Source organism: Echeneis naucrates, chromosome 16 (assembly GCF_900963305.1).
Source record: "Echeneis naucrates chromosome 16, fEcheNa1.1, whole genome shotgun sequence".
NCBI classification, from domain to species: Eukaryota; Metazoa; Chordata; class Actinopteri; order Carangiformes; family Echeneidae; genus Echeneis; species Echeneis naucrates.
The window spans coordinates 1,662,590-1,679,113 of NC_042526.1; the positions used below are offsets into that span (position 1 = coordinate 1,662,590).

Here is a 16,524-nt window from a genome sequence, read left to right on the forward strand (position 1 = left end):
GCATCCGTTAATCCTGAGTGCCACACGCCTGATAAACAGACGCAGAGCTGAGCGCTCCCGTCAGATTAACGCTGCCGTTTGGAGTCAAATAATTGTTGTGTTTTCTGAGTTGGCCTGCATATGTTCAGTTTCTTTACTCAGATCTGGTGACGGAAGCTTCACTTTACATTCATTTCACCGGAGTGAGTCAGAATAAGAGCAGTCAAACTTCACACAACAGAAGGAGGACAAATGTAAACAAACAGTGAGAAGCATCTCCACACATTTTTTTTTTTTTTTGTGGTACTCACTTCAGAAATGAGACATAAATGTGTGAACACAGATCTGATTAAAGATCCAATCTGAATATCTGACATATTTTCTTTGTGTCCGTGTCGGAAATGAGAGGAATTGAGAAAACAGTTTTTACATTTCAGAGAGGAATCTTTTTAATGATTATCTACCGCTGTCACAAAATATAACAGCTACATGTAGTTACTCGGAAAAGTAAACATTAAATCCCAAAGAGGTTTATTAAAAGTAGTTTAGTAGTTTCACCTTCATTCATCAGGCATGAAAAAGGGATCACTGTGTTATTGCTGTTTTCTAATTTCACTTTCACTGTAAAAAAAAAAAGGCATTTCTATCATGATTTTCATCTTTAGTCATTTATGGATTTATCAATATGATTTTTTAGCCCCAGTTTTTATAAAATGCTGCATAAAAATGATCCATTAAAGCAGCTTTTCTGAAGCACCTTTGTGCTCAGGCCCCTGAGGGCCCCCGAAGGCCCCCTCCCCGTTTTATTTTACTGCTCCAATTGCTGTTGTCAATCAGCCCGGTGTGGACTCGCCTCCTCTCCGGTGGGGAGCGCACCGCGGCCGCATCTGGATTTTACGCGTCGGCCGGTCCACGCCTCCCGGACCGACCGCCCCCTGCTGCCCGCCTCCGCCTCCGCCTCCGCCTCCTCCCGCAGCAGCTGCAGCAGCAGCCCCGCACACTCGGCTGTGGGCTCTCCGACGGCGGTCACCCGTCCTCCTCCCCCCGCAGCTCCCGGTGTTGTGTTAAATTCTCTCCCCTCTCCGCCGCCTCTCCTTATGGCCGTCCGGCAGCTCAACAGTTAAGGAGCGCCGGATGCGCCTTCGCTCCAGCAGACCGCTACAGGACGAAGATGGCGTCGGAGGGAGCCAGCGGAGAGCAGCCTCCCCCGGTACAGACACTGGCAGCCGCCGTGCTGGGCAGCGTCGACACGGTAAGAGCGCGTTTTTAGGTTATTTTGGTTGGTTTGTGTCGGCGCACAAAGAAAGAAAACAACAACAGCAACAACAAAAAAAAAAAAAAAAAATACGCGGTGCGCATCTATTCCTGAACAGCCGGGCAGCGCTGTTTGTCGGCTTCAGGTCTGGAAGTGCCCCCCTGTGATCTGTTGTTCGGGTCGTCCTCCTGCAGCGGCAGAAGGGGCAGAAGGGGCAGCTCAGTGGAGGCAGGTTGTCCGTTTGTTGCCCCCCCCCCCACAATGATTCCCCCCTCTGAGCTGCTGGAGCCTCCACAGGTCCGCCAGCAGTCTCTTTGTTGGCCGTCACATGTTGACACTCACCTAGCTGTGATTTCTTGTTGGGCCCTTTCACAGGTTGCAGCAGCAGCAGCTCTGTAGGGGCAGTTTGGTCAATCTGTTGCCCCCCCTGCCCCCCCCCCCCCACAGCCAACTGAGGCCATGAAGCCTTCCCTCCTCCTGTCTGACTCCACGCTGCATCAGTCAGACCTGCCGACGGATGCAACTCGATGCTTTTTGCCACTTGAGGCCTTTTTGTGCGCGGCTCAGGTCCCCGAGGTGGGTGGGAGGCAGCGTGGCTGTGGAGGTGGGGGTGGGCTGGAGCTGTGGAGAGCCGCGGGGGTGGGCAGCGGGGGGGGGGGGGGGTTGGTTGGACACCCTGTTTACCGGACACCTTTCTAAATTGGTCTTAATTTCAGTGACTCAGCTTTCATAGCTGGGAGTTCCGTGTCAGAGCTGCCCGGAGGCGACTTTACATTTAGCGTGGAGGGCGAACAGGTGCTGGGAGGGGGTGGGGGGATGGGGGGGGTCTGGGCCGCCACTCTTCCCTTCTCCAGGCTCCAGCCTCCTCCATGCTGCCGCCGCTGCCATCGCCACTGTTACATAAAGCGCTTTGCTCTTTCCTCAAACCCGCTCGGCTCTCCGCCGCAGGAGGGGGAAGTCTCTCGTTTGGGAGAACTCCAAAGGGCCGACTCTCGTGGCCCAGAGAGGGGTCAGAGGTCAATGAAAGGCATTCTGCTGGTCACCTCCCAGTCATTTACCATCCGGCCCGCTTACAACCTGCTCTGCCACACTCTCATTTTTTTGTTTTACTTTTTGAGCTCGAGAAGCCAAACTGGAGAATAAAAGAATCTGTAGTTTACTGAGATGAGACAAAAAACGAACGTTCTTCCATCCAATCAGGAAAAGACGTTCCTGTGAAGTGATGGTGACCTTCAGGCCGGCCTGATTGTTGGGGGGGGGGCATGCTGCCACGGAGGAGGAGCAGGACTCAACATGAGAGGGTGTGATATTGTTGCTCCTTCTTCCTGACGACGGGGGGTCAGATTACTCTGTAAACAAGCAGAGAGGTCATCAGAAGGCTTCAACCATCTTTTAAAGAGTTGCTTCACCAAAAGTCTAGAAATGAAATCACTTTTCTTTTAGTGCAAATGCAGCAGTTTTTGGTTTTAATTGTTCAGGTGAGGACATTTTAAGATTTATTCTTTCTGTTCAATAAAATGGAGATAAAGGAGATTAAATTCAGAGCCATTCGTTTCATCGATTAAAACTGTAGCCTTTTTTTTTTTTTTTTTTGAAGAAGAAGATGATAGAAAAAGAAATCATCTAATAGACTAATCGATCGATTTGATGTTTTATTTGTTATCTGCTGTGAAATGGTGTCAGCTGTGACGAACTGTGAAACACTGAAAAAATATTTTCTGGTCATTTAGTTCATCTGTTGCATTAAGTCTTTGACCCCCCCCCCCCCCCCCCCCCCCCCCCCCCGTCAGCTCGATGCCATTTTCCTTGTAATTCCTGGCAGCGTTGATTTTCAGGCCGTCATGTCACACGCTTTGTGAGGAACTTGCAGACCTTCACATAGCGGAACGACTCATGGAACAAATTAGTGTTTTCTTCCTCCACCTGCTCGCTGTGCTGAAATGCTGGAGAGAGAGAGAGCGTTCAACCCCCCCCACCCCCATCCTTCCCTCACCTCACCTCACTTACCGCCCGTCATGGCCTCACGACAGGCCGCCGCGGCTCAGGGTCACCGTCCATCAAGGCTCCGATTCTCAGAGCGGTGAAAGTGGTGCCGGGAAAATGGGCGCTCGGGGATCGATTGGAATGCTTAGGCTCGAATGAATCAATCCCTTGGAATCTGTCCTGCGCTTATTTCCAGATCGCATCGGGGTAAAAACGTGGTTTGACTAAACGGAAACACATGATGGACGCAGCACTTTCCAGCTCCCTGTTCTGCGAAGGAAAGACAAAGAGAGGAAAAAAAGAGGGGCCATATCTGGACACAAACCGTCCTTTTTCCTTAAAAGCTGCTCTCTGGATTAAAACGTACGATGTTTCAGCACCTGCCTTCAGGAGGATTTTATGGCTGAAACATCCCGTTCTTAAATCAAAACGCTTGTTTGTTGCTGCGGATTTATTACCGCCTCTCCAGTTGTTTCAGCGTGAACTTTTACCTCCTTAGCGGCGAAATAAACATTGTCATTCAAAGCGGCGGCCTGCTCAAAGTCGGATGCTGAGAGAGATGGAGAAGTGTGTGTGTGTCTGTGTGCGACTCCTTGATGAAATGGAATCATTTTGGCCGGCGTTTTGATGCAGGCTTGTAAATCAGGCCTGAACGGCCGGCTGACAGCTGCAGCAGAGTAAGCAGGTAGCAGTCCGTCAGATTCGCCTCTCCGGTTTATTACAGTTTGAAGGTTTTGGAAATTCTCTGGTGTGTTATCTCTTTCTCCCTTTTTTGTGCCAGCCGTCTGAGAATTTCACTCATTTTCCTCAGTCGGGTTTTTTGTCTTTGCATGAAGTCAAAACTTTTCAACAATTTGACGCTTTGCTTTGGAATGTGGACCGGCCAGATGCTGCTGCCACGTTTCGAGACGAGAGCAGGAAGACTCTCTGTCCTTAAAGCATCACATCTCCACTGAAATGCCTTTTGGTTTGGGTTGGATTTGTGCCCACTTTTTCTTTTTCTGTTACCTTATCGTTGACCACTGAGCTGCTCCTTTTTTAATTGTGCTCAGTGTGAAGTGTGTCGACAAAAAAAACAAAAAAAATAAAACACACAATTCAGCACATTTTTCCAATAATCAACAATAAAATGACTCAATGACTCAGCTGTTTACAGTGATGATGGAATAGCCGTTCACTCAGCTTTAGGTTCAGATGCCCTGATTGTAAGAATGAACTGTCTGACATGTTCCTGCTTTGTGTTGCAGAAATGTGAATTCAACATGGACAACCTGAGCAAGCCAGAGCTGCTCACCCTGCTGAGTATCATGGAGGGAGAGCTGGAGGCCCGAGACCTGGTCATAGAGGCTCTGAGGGTGAGTCCAGATAAAACGGCCGCCTCTTCTCAGCAGACTGCCTTCTGTGAGGCGGCTTGAGATGAGATGATTAGCTGCAACTGTTGCCCAGAACTGAGTGAAAGATGAATGTGATGTCACAAGATCTGAGTCGGTGGCTTTATCCCAGATTTGTGCAGAACGCTGATGAGATTTCGATGAAACAGAGTTCCACTGGTTTGTTCTTTCCTTTGTAATGACCCGCTGATAAAGCAGCCTCTCCAATGGCCTTTGTTGGATGGGAGCTGACTGAGCGACCGGTTAGCACCCGCTTTCCTGCCAGAAAGGCCAGCGTGATCAAAATCCACAAGTCCAGCCAGCGCCACCTGCTTCGCTCGCAGCGAATAAAGGGATGGTTGAAGGCGGCTCTGCCTCCTGTGTTGTTCCTGAGTCAGCGTGGACAAAGAAAACCAACAAGGAAGAAGCTGTTGGGTGAAAGATGAAATTAGCTTTTTCATTTGGTGGCAGTCTGAGCTTGAGAAAAAAGAAAAGGTGGTGAAGTGTGCGTGAGGGTGCCAGTTTATTAGAATCACCTAATTTGTGATAACGCACTGTGATGCTGGACTTTTTCGTTTGGAAAATGAAATGTAAAGGTTGTCCAGTCGTGGTGGTGTTTGGTGCTCCCAGCTGTGTGGACCTGTCCAAAGTTAGTCCAGCTGAGTTGAACCAGATGACCCCGGCTGGCGAGCGGCCTTGGTAATGAGGTGACGAGTTTGAATGGACGACGGAGCGATCTGATCGGGATGCTGTCTCTCCCTCCAGTCGGAGGTCGCTGATTTTCCACGGGGAGAGCGGGAATGCCGAGTTATTTCTGAACAAGCCCTTCCTGCAGGTCCTTCTGTCTCTCTCTGTATGTAGGTCGCCTCAACTCGTCCATGCTCTACTTTAAGGTGGCGCTTTTATTTTATTTTTTTAATATATAACGTGCAGCTGCTTCGTTGTCATGTTTGCTCATCAAGCGTCGTCGCTGTCGTTCTTCCTGCTGCAGATTTCTAAAAAAAAAATAAAAATTGCTGACATTGAAGTGCACTTATTGATTTTCATCCTCACCTTGGCAGCTGCTTCTCACTTGTTGCAGCCTTCCTCCTCCTCTACCTTCCTTCCATTAAATCTGCGGCCCGATGTCATCCTGTGGATGCTTTGTGTTTCTGCTATTGGTGGTTTTTCTGTTCCACCCTCGCTGATAATTCACGCACGTTTCCCCCTGTGGATGGATATCCTATCCAGGTATCAGTGAAATAAGCCTCCTCTCTGCCGCCCTCATGGTTCTCCCAAAACACAATGAGGCTGTCTGTTCTGTTCTGCAGATAAGCTCCATCTGAGGGGGAGCGAGGCGGACGGGAGGTGGAACAGGGATGGAAGAAAAGGTTGAGATAGATAAATAAAATAAAGAAAGAAGAAGAAGGTGGGGGCTGGAGGACACAGAGTGAAGGAAGAGGCTGAGCAGCGGATGAGCTGCAGAAAGGGAGAGTAAAAAATGGAGGCTGACATTGTCTCTGACAAAGCAGGACAGTGTGACAGAAAGGATTAGCCCCCCCCCAACAAACTGCCTGAAATAAAACATCATCTGGCCGCCAGCTGCAGGGATATCACTTTCACCAGACAATGCTGCCTTTTCTTTTATATACATTTACAGATATAAAATCACAAATCAGCCTCATTAGTCGGGACCTGTTCACCCAACACCCAGAACCAGAACGTCCCGCTCTTTGTCTCAGCTACGTCGGCCATTTGTGGCGTTTGGGTGCCATTAAGAGGCTTCGGTGCCGCAGATTAATTGGCATGTGGCTAAAGCTGGCTTAGCCGCCGTATCAGGTTTCAGGCAGATTAGCCAAACAGCAGTGACGTCACGTGATTTCTGTGGCCGGCGGCTGCAGAAGTCGGCCCGGAGCTCCTCAGCGCGACAGTTTAAGAGGCAGAAAAAGGTCCGTTTCTAAATCAAGGCTGCCGCTTTTACTGTTCAGATCTCAGCTCAGCCGATGAAAGAGACAGAAAAAGGAACGCGTCAGTCAGAGGTCATGATGTTGAAGTGTGACACAGATGTCCGCAATAATTCCACAAAGAACACACAATCATTCGAACAATTGAATGGAGCCTTTGGTGTTAGATTAGTTCAACCCCCCCCTCCTGCTCAGTTTCCCTCTAAATGGAGCATCTTTTAAAAATGAACATCATGTTGTGTTTTCAGACTGAGACCATAAACTCATCAGGGAGGAGGCGGGACATTTTCCCATAGACTCCAACACAATCTGACACATTGGCTTCCCTTTCCTTCTCCCTTCATGTCTGTATGTCATCTGGCCTCGCCGTGTTTTCGGCCATCTGATTCAAAATCTTGTTGGAGCTTCTGTGTTGTGAGTCCATACATGTGTCACAGTGTGTTAGTCTATAAATACAGTTGTGCGTCGTGGTGCAGCGGATCACAGTTAATCCCTGATCCGTAGGGATCGAGCGGAGCGATCGGATTGGCTGTGTTTTGTTCTGCGGTGCGTCGGCATTGTGGCCTGAGAAAGTCATATGAGATGGTAACACATCCAGCATGAAGCGACAACACTTGAGTGTGTCTCTGACAAAAAGAACAACAACACAGCAACAACTCATCACCGTTGAATTTTAGCAGCGCTTTCTTAACCCACAACAAAGAAAGTCTTCTTCAATTAGCTTTTATACATTTGAAGTATTTAGTGTTTATTTTATTTTAGTATTTTTAATATTTAAACACTGGATGACATCTTAAGTTCTTTTTTGTGTGTGTGTGTGAGTTTTGTGATCCGTTGCAGCCCTCGTTGTGTGCTCTAAACGTTAGAGACGCTTTGAGTCGTAGATGAGCCTCGTTCTTCAGGGTGGACTGATGTCAGTCGTACCGCCGACGTCCTCAGGAGGTCATGTGATCTGCCATGTGATTGAGAGAGCCTGTGGAGCCGCAACACAACACAACACAACACAACACAATACAACACAACACAACACATACCTGGAGCCATCAGGCTTTCTCCAATGTCACATTATCTCTGAGCATCTAGCTATTTAAGGCATGTCCTGTTTCTAGGCTTTTCCATTTCTCACCACAAACACACACTCAGACTCACACAGACACACACACACACACACTCAGCAGTGTTTGTCTTCTTGTATATCTCTGTCCATCTCTTTTTGTTCCCGTAAATCTTTGTGTTTTGGACGTCCTGCCTGTATCTCTGCTCTTATCTCACACGGTGGCAGCTCATTCCTCATCATTACTGTCTCTGTCCTTCCCCATTAAACCTTTGAATCTCTACACACACACACACACACACACACACACACACACACCTCGATTTAATCTGAAATATATTAAAAAGCCGCTGTGCTTCTCAGCCGAGCTGCAAGAAGCTGCGATTTCGCTCCAGAAAAGCTTTCCCAGGGAGTTTTTTTATGTTCCGAGCAAAAACGCTGCAAATCAAATGAAGTTTATAAATTTTTTTTATACTTTTTTTTTTTTAAGCTTCATTAGAAATGAACAAGATACTGAAGAACATGAGCACCGTCCCAGTCTGACCCGTCTTTTCCTCCAAACGTTTTTCTGTCCAGATGTCATCCAAACAGTTTTAAAGGTGTAAATCTGTAAATTATAAAAAAAAAAAAAAAACAGTTTCTTCTTCTTTGTGTTTTCGATGGTACAAAAGCTGCTACGCACACAGACACACAAGCCAATCGGCATCCAGTGCTATTGGCTGGCTGCCTAGCAACCAACCCCCCCCCCCCCCATCAGGCTCATGTTTCACTGCCACCCGCTGACATGCCACTTAAGAATCAGACTGAAGAGACTCACCCCCCCATTCCAGGAGAGGTGGTATCATCCAGACGTCTCTGGAGAACCTGCTTCCTATGACACTCCTTTTTTTTTTTTATTATTTGGGGGGGTGTTGAAGTGCTGTCAGTCAGGATGGGTTCAATCCCCGGTGGGAGGAGGGGGGGCTGTCTCCCTGTTGAAAGGGCATGTCTGAGTGCTGGGGGGGGGCATGTGTAATAAATGAATGATTTTCTGTTTCAAACAGATGAGAAACCGTAGTTTAATATAGTTTAATGGTTAATATGGTTTAGTTGACATCAATGTTTGTCGTAGAAACAGAAGCAGTTTGATGCAACTTAAAATAACAATGGAAATAATATTGTACACAATATAACTATAATCAACCATTCAGACTGTAAAATATAAAGTCTAAGTTTGATCTCAGCCCTCCATGAAAATATTGGATATCACAATATTTTCTGCATTATTTATTAAAGTATTATGAATTTAAAAATGAACTTGAAAGCTGCAAAAACAACTTAAAACACACCGAATTAGAATAATATTGCATATCACAACATTTACAACCATATTTATCATAAATAAAGGAAAATAATGTTTTTATCTTTTCTAAAATAACAATAAAATGGCTCCAGCTCCCCCATGTTTGATTTTTCATGTTATCTTTTCATTGAAGTTGTGTTATTGCAGAAACAACTTATTCAGCTGCCGACCGTCCCTGCAGCGTTTTCCCAACTCGCCGTGGTCGAACCGGCTCTACATTTAAAACCATTAAAACGTCCGAGTGAATGAAGGCCTCTCCGTAATTTACCCCTCCTCCTCCTCGCTCCGTGTCTCGGTCCCCGAGGTCCGTTTTCTTTTCACTCGTCCTTCTTAAAAGCACCTTCATGCTGTTTTGAGGTGAAACTGGCCTTCGGAGTCTCTGTGTGCTTTGTGGACCGCTAATTGTATGTATTTAAACCGTTCTCTGTGCACTTCCCCTCTCTCTCTCTCTCTCTCTCTCTCTCTGTGTGTTTATGTTGTCCCATGTTTGTGTGTTTGCATGCACATATCCATGCTCTGTGTGTGTGTGTGTGTGTGCACAATAAATCTTCACTGTGAAATGAGGCGATTGGTGAAGTGCTTAGGAAGTAGGTCATAGCAGCCATCCCTCTCTGCCTCTTAATCCTCTCTCACTGTAACACCCCCCTCCTCTCCATAAAGGCCTATATTTCTGCCCCCCCCCCTTCCTTTCCTTTCCCTTCCCTCATTCTTAACATAATTATATAACATATGCCGTTTGGTTGGAGGCTTTTCTCCAAAGTGCCTCACAGTGCTGCCGGTCCATACATCTGAAACATGGGTGGGTCGCAGTGGGAATTGAACCCCCGCCCACCGCCCCCCCACCCACCCAGGCAGAGATCTGCAAACACACGACTTTCTCTCTGCCTCAAATATTAACTAGAGGACAGAAGGACAGATCAGATTTAGGTATTTCTGGCTGCTCTGGAGTGATTTTTAACATTGTTAACAAATTCATGACCATGAAATTCCTTTTTTTGGGGGGGGGGGGACAAAGATATTTCGAAAATCCTCTGGAAAAAACTGGAACTGTGTTTCCAGTTTGGCTTAAGGAAACACAGAATAAAGAACAAATGAGAGAAAGTTTGTGAATAATTTCCTCTCTTGAAGAGCGTAAAAAGTGTAAAATCCTTTAAGGCCTCTGAGATTTCGTCTCTCTGCTGAACCAAAATAATAATAATAATAAAAAAACACGGCTCATTTATTATTTGTGTGCAGCATTTCCACCTCTCAGTGCTTCTCACGGTCGGACGGTCGGCTCATTCGATGACATGGCTGCTGTTTGACGTGAGCGGAAGGCGTCATGACACACAACCACACACACGGCCGTGCCACGTGATGAGTTGGGGAGTGACAGTGATGCAAACACAAAAACAGACAAACTCTGCGTGGTGCGGAGGATCGTGGCGTGTGGCGGAGTGACTTCCTGTAATCTGTGTGTGTGTCTTCAAGTGACGCGGACTTGTAGGAGGTTTTTCACACGCTTGTGAGAGGTGTGAAACTGAACTGGGAAGAGCCGACCCTGTTTGTCGGGAAGCTGTAAACTGACCTGTCGGTTCGATTGGCGATGAGGACGGCGCGGTGGTCCAGTGGTTAACCAACACCCGGCTCACAGGAGAGCTTTCTCCTTCAGCCCCACGAGCTGTAGAGATACTAGATCACATATTAATGATTCAAGTACTTCATGGCCATATTCCAGTTTCATACATGTGAGACTTAGCTGATTCGTGGTGGGCCGCGCCGTCCTCATAGCTGATCGAACCGACGGGTCAGTTTACAGCTTCCTTCCCTCCGAAAACCAAGCTCCAACGTCTGACTCTGAATTTTTCATTTCTGAAAACGAGTCATCGATTCGTCCAAAAAGTCAGCACACAGCAAACGTTTTAGCTTAAAATGGCTGATTCTGTGAGCGTTGAAATGATAGTTTTTACTTTTACTTGTAGTGAAACTAAAAACCAGATCAGAGTCCAGTTCACTACCGGTCCAGCTGAAACCCTCAATAATAAACAGATCAGTAACTGAATTAAGCTGCTTCTCTATTAAAAGACTCAAGAATAAACATTTTATTTTATCTTTTCAGTGTTATTCTCTTTTTTTCGTCTTCATCTCTGTACATGCAGTGATATTTGTCGTTTTATGTCCAGCCTGTTAACCTCCTCCTCCTCCTCCTCCTCCTCCTCTTCCTCCTTTAGCTGGCGGCAGCAGAGAGGACTGTGGGAGTTCTCCAGCTGCGGCTCCGACAGATAAAAAAAAAAAACTTCACGGCCATTAGCTGAGGTGGAAATGAGAAAAGATGTAATGAATACATTCATTAATGAAATCCAAACGATTTCATGATTTTATTCATTCATTCTCGAGCTCAACATCTCATTTACTTTGCAAAAATAAATGTAGTTCCATGCAGCTTTAATAGATGAGCGCGTTGGATGAGTTATGACGACGCTGACCACTAATTAATGGCTCATTATGTTATAATCTGGAGGCAGCAGATGAAGATACATTGATGTCTTTCCCACAATTATGAACTGAATATGAATCAAATCGAGCAGATTATTTATCTAAAAAAAAAAAAAAAGAAAAGAAAAAGAATTTGTGAAGTTAACTTTTGACTGTTTTGATTATAAGATATCGTCACTGTTGTTAATGTTAAAGACAAAAACTTCACAGTGATCTTGACCTTTGACTTCTGACCATCAAATCTAAAGTTTAGTGAATAAAATGTCCGGCTGTGACAGTTTTAAGGTGAAAAGCTTAAATATTGGATGGATGCATGTCTAGTTTTTAGATGCAAAGATTCTGAAAAAGCTTGTTTGATGAAGAAAGAAAATTTTAACAGCTGTTCATGTCTCAGCCCTTCGTGACGCCGCGGCCTGGACATTTCTCTTCGTTGTGCTCGGAGTTTTCATCTTTTCATGATTTAGTCATTTTAAAGTGCTGCTGGTGGAGTCTTAAAAATAGACTGTGAGGAAGAGAGAGCTCTGTGAAATGTTCTGCGGGTCAGTCGGTCTGCAGCTGTTCTCACGCCGCCTCAGATATTCTGGCCTCGCCACTGCCTGAGTGCCCTCGAGCACGAAAACCGCCCACCTGCCGCAGAGGAATCCGGTTCCCGGGCGGCAGCCGGTGCAGTCTAACACCTGAGCTGAACGCAGTTCGCCAAGAAGCGGATTCATCCTTGAGCTGGCGAGATGGCGGCTGAGAAACGCTCAAATGTAAATGTTGAAGAAGGATTCTGAGTTCTTACAAAATGAAACGTATCGACGGTTTTTGGTTCAAACTTAAATAATTCAAGTCAGTCGTTATTTCAGCCAACGTCAACCGACGTCTCCGGATGCCCAGTAGTAATAAAATGTAGAAACCAAAATGGGCAGAAACGACGGGCGGACCGAAAGAACACGAGAGGACGTTTTCTGAAACACAATAATTCAGTGACTGTAATCGAGGTGCTTTTGATTTGAGCGTAGATTGTCCTGCAGGATCTGTTTGTGTTGTTGGGAAACGGCGACTCTGGGAAATGGGGTGGTGTTGATGGTGCGGCTCTGCAGGGCGCTCAGTGTGGGAATACAGGCCTCTGCCTCCTTTTTCGTTTCAGCCATTAATCGATTACCCCTCCCTCCAGCACGACTTTCTGTCTCCCTGCTGGCTTCGCAGTAATGCACCGGAGCGAGGGCAATTAAATTTACAAGCATTCAGCAGCTACTACAGCGCTCTGTCTGCACCGTTTCTGCTCTCATGGACGCCCGATAACGGCCAGCCCGACCTCCGACCACCGCCGTCGTGTAGTGGGATCTGAGAGCAGCTCTGTTACGGGCCCAACCGGAGGTGGGGGGGGGCGCTGGAGGTCAGGACTGATGTGGGCGAAGAAAGTGCTGTCATGATGGGGGGGGGGGGTTGAGCTCTGCAGCAACACAGCTGCTGCTTTGTCTCGTCTGGACGTGTACATGTCTCAGCAAAAAACGTTGGCGCTGTTCATTTTAGAAGTTTTGTCAGCGTAGATGTTGTTGGTGTGTAAATCCTCATTTTCAAAAAGAGATTTTTGTTGTTTTTTTAATGCTTTTATTTTGATGGCGAGAGCGCTGCCAAATATTCGTGGTTTTAAGATCCAAAAGTCATCTAATAAAAATAAAGCAGACTTCGGTGAGGGAGGCGTCTGTTTCGTTGTGACATCACAAAGTTCAGGAAGTCCTGACGGCCGGCTTTAAGGTTCACCTTTGAGACTTTAACCTAAACATTGGGGATGTGTGAATGATTGACTGATAATTGTGAAGTGTGAGTCCCGGTGAAATGAAGGTCATCACAGCTGCATTTGTTTATTTCCTGTTCATAAATCATCGTTCAGCGCGTCACGGTCAATAAATCCTCCCGGTCAGTGGCATATTTGCTCAATATGCATAATTATACGTTTCTGCTTCAGTTCTGGAGCGCAGCAGTTTATTGTCGGCTCTCATTTCACTGAGCTCATCAGCAGAATGGGTCGGGGCTCCGGGGGCCCTGATGGCTCCAGGCGGACCAACTGTTTCGGACGGTTCCAGCTCTTCGCCACACGATGGATGATGGAGGCCGAACCTGCCGTCGCTGACTCTCCGTTTCACACCAGAGTCGGTTCTCACCTCGCCAACCGGGCGCACGGCAGGAGTGGATCAAAGTGCCAGAGCTTTTTTTTGGGGGGGTGGACCTTGACGTGTGTAAAATTCCATCCTCCAGAAATTATGATATAATTTTTTTTTTTTATGAAACTATGAGCTGAGTGCTTTCCCACATAAGCACATGGTTGCCGGTCACACTGGAAAATGATTGCGTTATAATTTGAGGCCTATAATTATGAAGCTTGATCCCAGAAAGAGTTAAATGATCCAAACACACATTAAAAACACTCCATGGCAGAGCGAATAAGGGTCGCTGTTGGAAATCATTTGTTGACATGTTTTACATTTCTGCTGTTGGTTGAAATTAAAGTTATGCCTTTCACGTCGAGAAGCAACTGAAGAGATGTCTTTAAAAAAAACTGCAGTTTATTGGCAGGAATATAAAAAAAAAAAAAAAAATCAGGATGCCAAATTAGCGGTGAAATGAAAGTTTTGATTGAGAATCTGTTAAAAATCATGTTGTTGTTTAAAGAGTAAGCAGATCTCCACCAACTTCCACTGACACACAGCAAATGAATCTGCAGTCCTGAAATCAGGAGAGTCAGTAATCACACAGGCGTCAGAAGGTGCGCTGCCTCTGTGGAGGTAATATTGTGGGAATATTAAATCCATCCTCTTTGTCTGTGGCACATTTGGTTGGTTGTTGAAAACTTAACATTAACATTTTAAAGAAAAATAACTTGACTGAAATCGGCCAATCCATTAAATCATATTTAAAAAATTAGCTGTGAAATGCCTTTTCGTCGCGGCCCTTCATCATCGGGGGGTTGATGTAATTCTGCCCTTCGCAGGCTGTTTTGATTCAGATGTTGTTTTTAATGGTGCCAGAAGGCGCCGCGTCATTACAGCGTGGCCTCTTTATGGGAAGCCCTGGTATGTACATTAGAGGTTTTTAGTGACGGGAGGAAGGATCTGACTGAATGTCGAGTCTACGTTGACTCACCGAGGAGGTTTAGTCCTGCATGTGTGTTTCTATCTTTCAGACTTACAGTCATTACCAAGAAATGGTCCAGGACTCGGGTTGGAATTACAATTAATTTTAAATTACGTAACGTTAAATTCTGGTTATGAGCCAAGGACAGAAAAAAAAAAAAGAGAGAGAAGGAGAGGAGAAGTGCTGGGCTGTTTTCACGAAGATTAAAAAAGGTGCTCTGGTCTAAAGAGCAGATTCAATAGAAGCTTTTTATTAAAAGCTTCACTGTCCTGCTTCAAAGTTCACGTCAGATTTCAGCTGGCTGTCAGGTGACCTGATGGCCGTTCGCTGTCGTGGCTCAGTGGCCTTTTGAGGCTGATCAATAGTTCCCAGTGTGTTTGACATTTTCTGAGCAGCTGGAAGCGAAATTATGATCTAATGAACATGTGACTGTGTGGAGACGTGATGTTTGAGGTTATTTCTCCTCGAAGGGCTTTTAAAACAACACTCTGGTTGAGCAGTAACCAGTTTTAACTGCACACTCGACAAACAGGTAACCGTCAATATTTCCTTGGCGAATCAGAGAAAGTGTGTGAGGAAAAGGAGGAAATGTTCCCGGTGCCCACGCTCACCAAGCTGCTTAATTTATCTGAGTGGGCGGCGGCTGCGTCGCTGGGATTTCACTCTTTATCTCCATCTTCATCCCACGTCGCGCTGCTGCTCGTCTCATTGACTGCGTTCAGCTCCACCTGAAACCTCCCTAAGCTCCGCCTCCTTCTTCCCCAGAAGACGGTTCTTCTTCAGGGAACGCCGGCGCCGACCCGGACTGCGTCTTCTTTCTTTTTCTTCTCGTTCCTCAGTAAACCTGACCCCTTTCTTTGATTCCTGTTTTTGATTTCTCCTCCCACGTCAGCTTTCTTCACCTTCTTCTTCTTTCTTCTCTTACTTTTCTGCACTTCCATCACATTTGCACTCCTTTAATTTTTTCTCCCCCCTCTTATAATCCAGCACGTCTTTGAAGCTTCAGTCAAAAGATCACCAATGTTACGAACATCTGGTTGTAAGAACACAGAGGCTTCACAGCGTTTTCATTTTATCCCCTTCATGAATTAAGTTTCCACTGAATGTGTCCAGAGGAAGTGGCACACATTCAGCCTCCTCATCTTTAAAATATTCCCGTGCAGTTTAATATTAAACATCCTGAGGTCGTGATTGATGGTTTCTCTGCTGATCTTCACAGTTCGTTTTCTCTATAAATTGTCAGAAAATCTGGCAAAATGTTTTAGAAATATCTGAAATGGTTAAGTGATGACCAGGACACTTGTTCTGAGGTTCGTTTTGAGTCTAAACTGTGAAGTTGGAGCTCGTCACGTCGCCCTTCTCTGGACAGCTGATCGCCGGCCCCAACCAAAACCTTCTATAAAAAGAGTTTGGTTTGGTGGTTGTTGTCACTGTGGTGTTTTGTGTATTCATTTACAGGCTGCTGTGGAGGATGATCTCGCACTGAGACATTCTGTTGTTGTGTTTGTTGGGTTTTTGTGTGTGTGTGTGTGTGTGTGTGTGTTTGTGTCATTTCTGGTAAAATAGTGAAAGTGCAGCTTTTACCAGCTGATTTTATTTCCTGCCTGGAGCAGGATGGTGTTGTTTTCTGCTCTATATTTATTTTAGTGTGTGTGTGTGTGTGTGTGTGTGTGTGTGTGTGGTCAGGTGTTCAGAGTTGCTGAGCTCTGTGATTTTTAACTGATGTGTGATATCAGAGGAGCGGTTGGACACGAGCCCTTTGGCTTGTACCTCGGCCTTTTTCATCTCACCTCTCTTGCCAAGCGGGTGGCAACACACACATTCAGCTTTAGTGCACGAGTGTTTACATGTGCTGAGGGGTGTGTGTGTGTGTGTGCACTTCTACTTTAAACTTTGTTTTTATCCACAAACCAGCAATAAAAATCCCCTGTAGTTTTTGGTTTGTCGACCACTGTGCATCTGCATGCTTGTGTGTGTGTGTGTGTGTGTGTTTTTGTGCTTGC

The 16,524-nt window shown here is 46.0% G+C and overlaps 1 protein-coding gene across 1 annotated transcript in view; it reads left to right on the top strand.

The window, feature by feature from the left end:
- Window positions 1–956: 956 nt before the first annotated feature.
- Window positions 957–16,524, top strand: part of cttnbp2 (cortactin binding protein 2) — a 50,912-nt gene continuing 35,344 nt past the window's right edge. Inside the window, exons 1-2 of the mRNA XM_029522261.1 lie at window positions 957–1,231; window positions 4,465–4,572. Coding sequence (XP_029378121.1) covers window positions 1,151–1,231; window positions 4,465–4,572 — 189 coding nt within the window. The 5' untranslated portion in view covers window positions 957–1,150. The remainder of the gene's footprint in view (window positions 1,232–4,464; window positions 4,573–16,524) is intronic.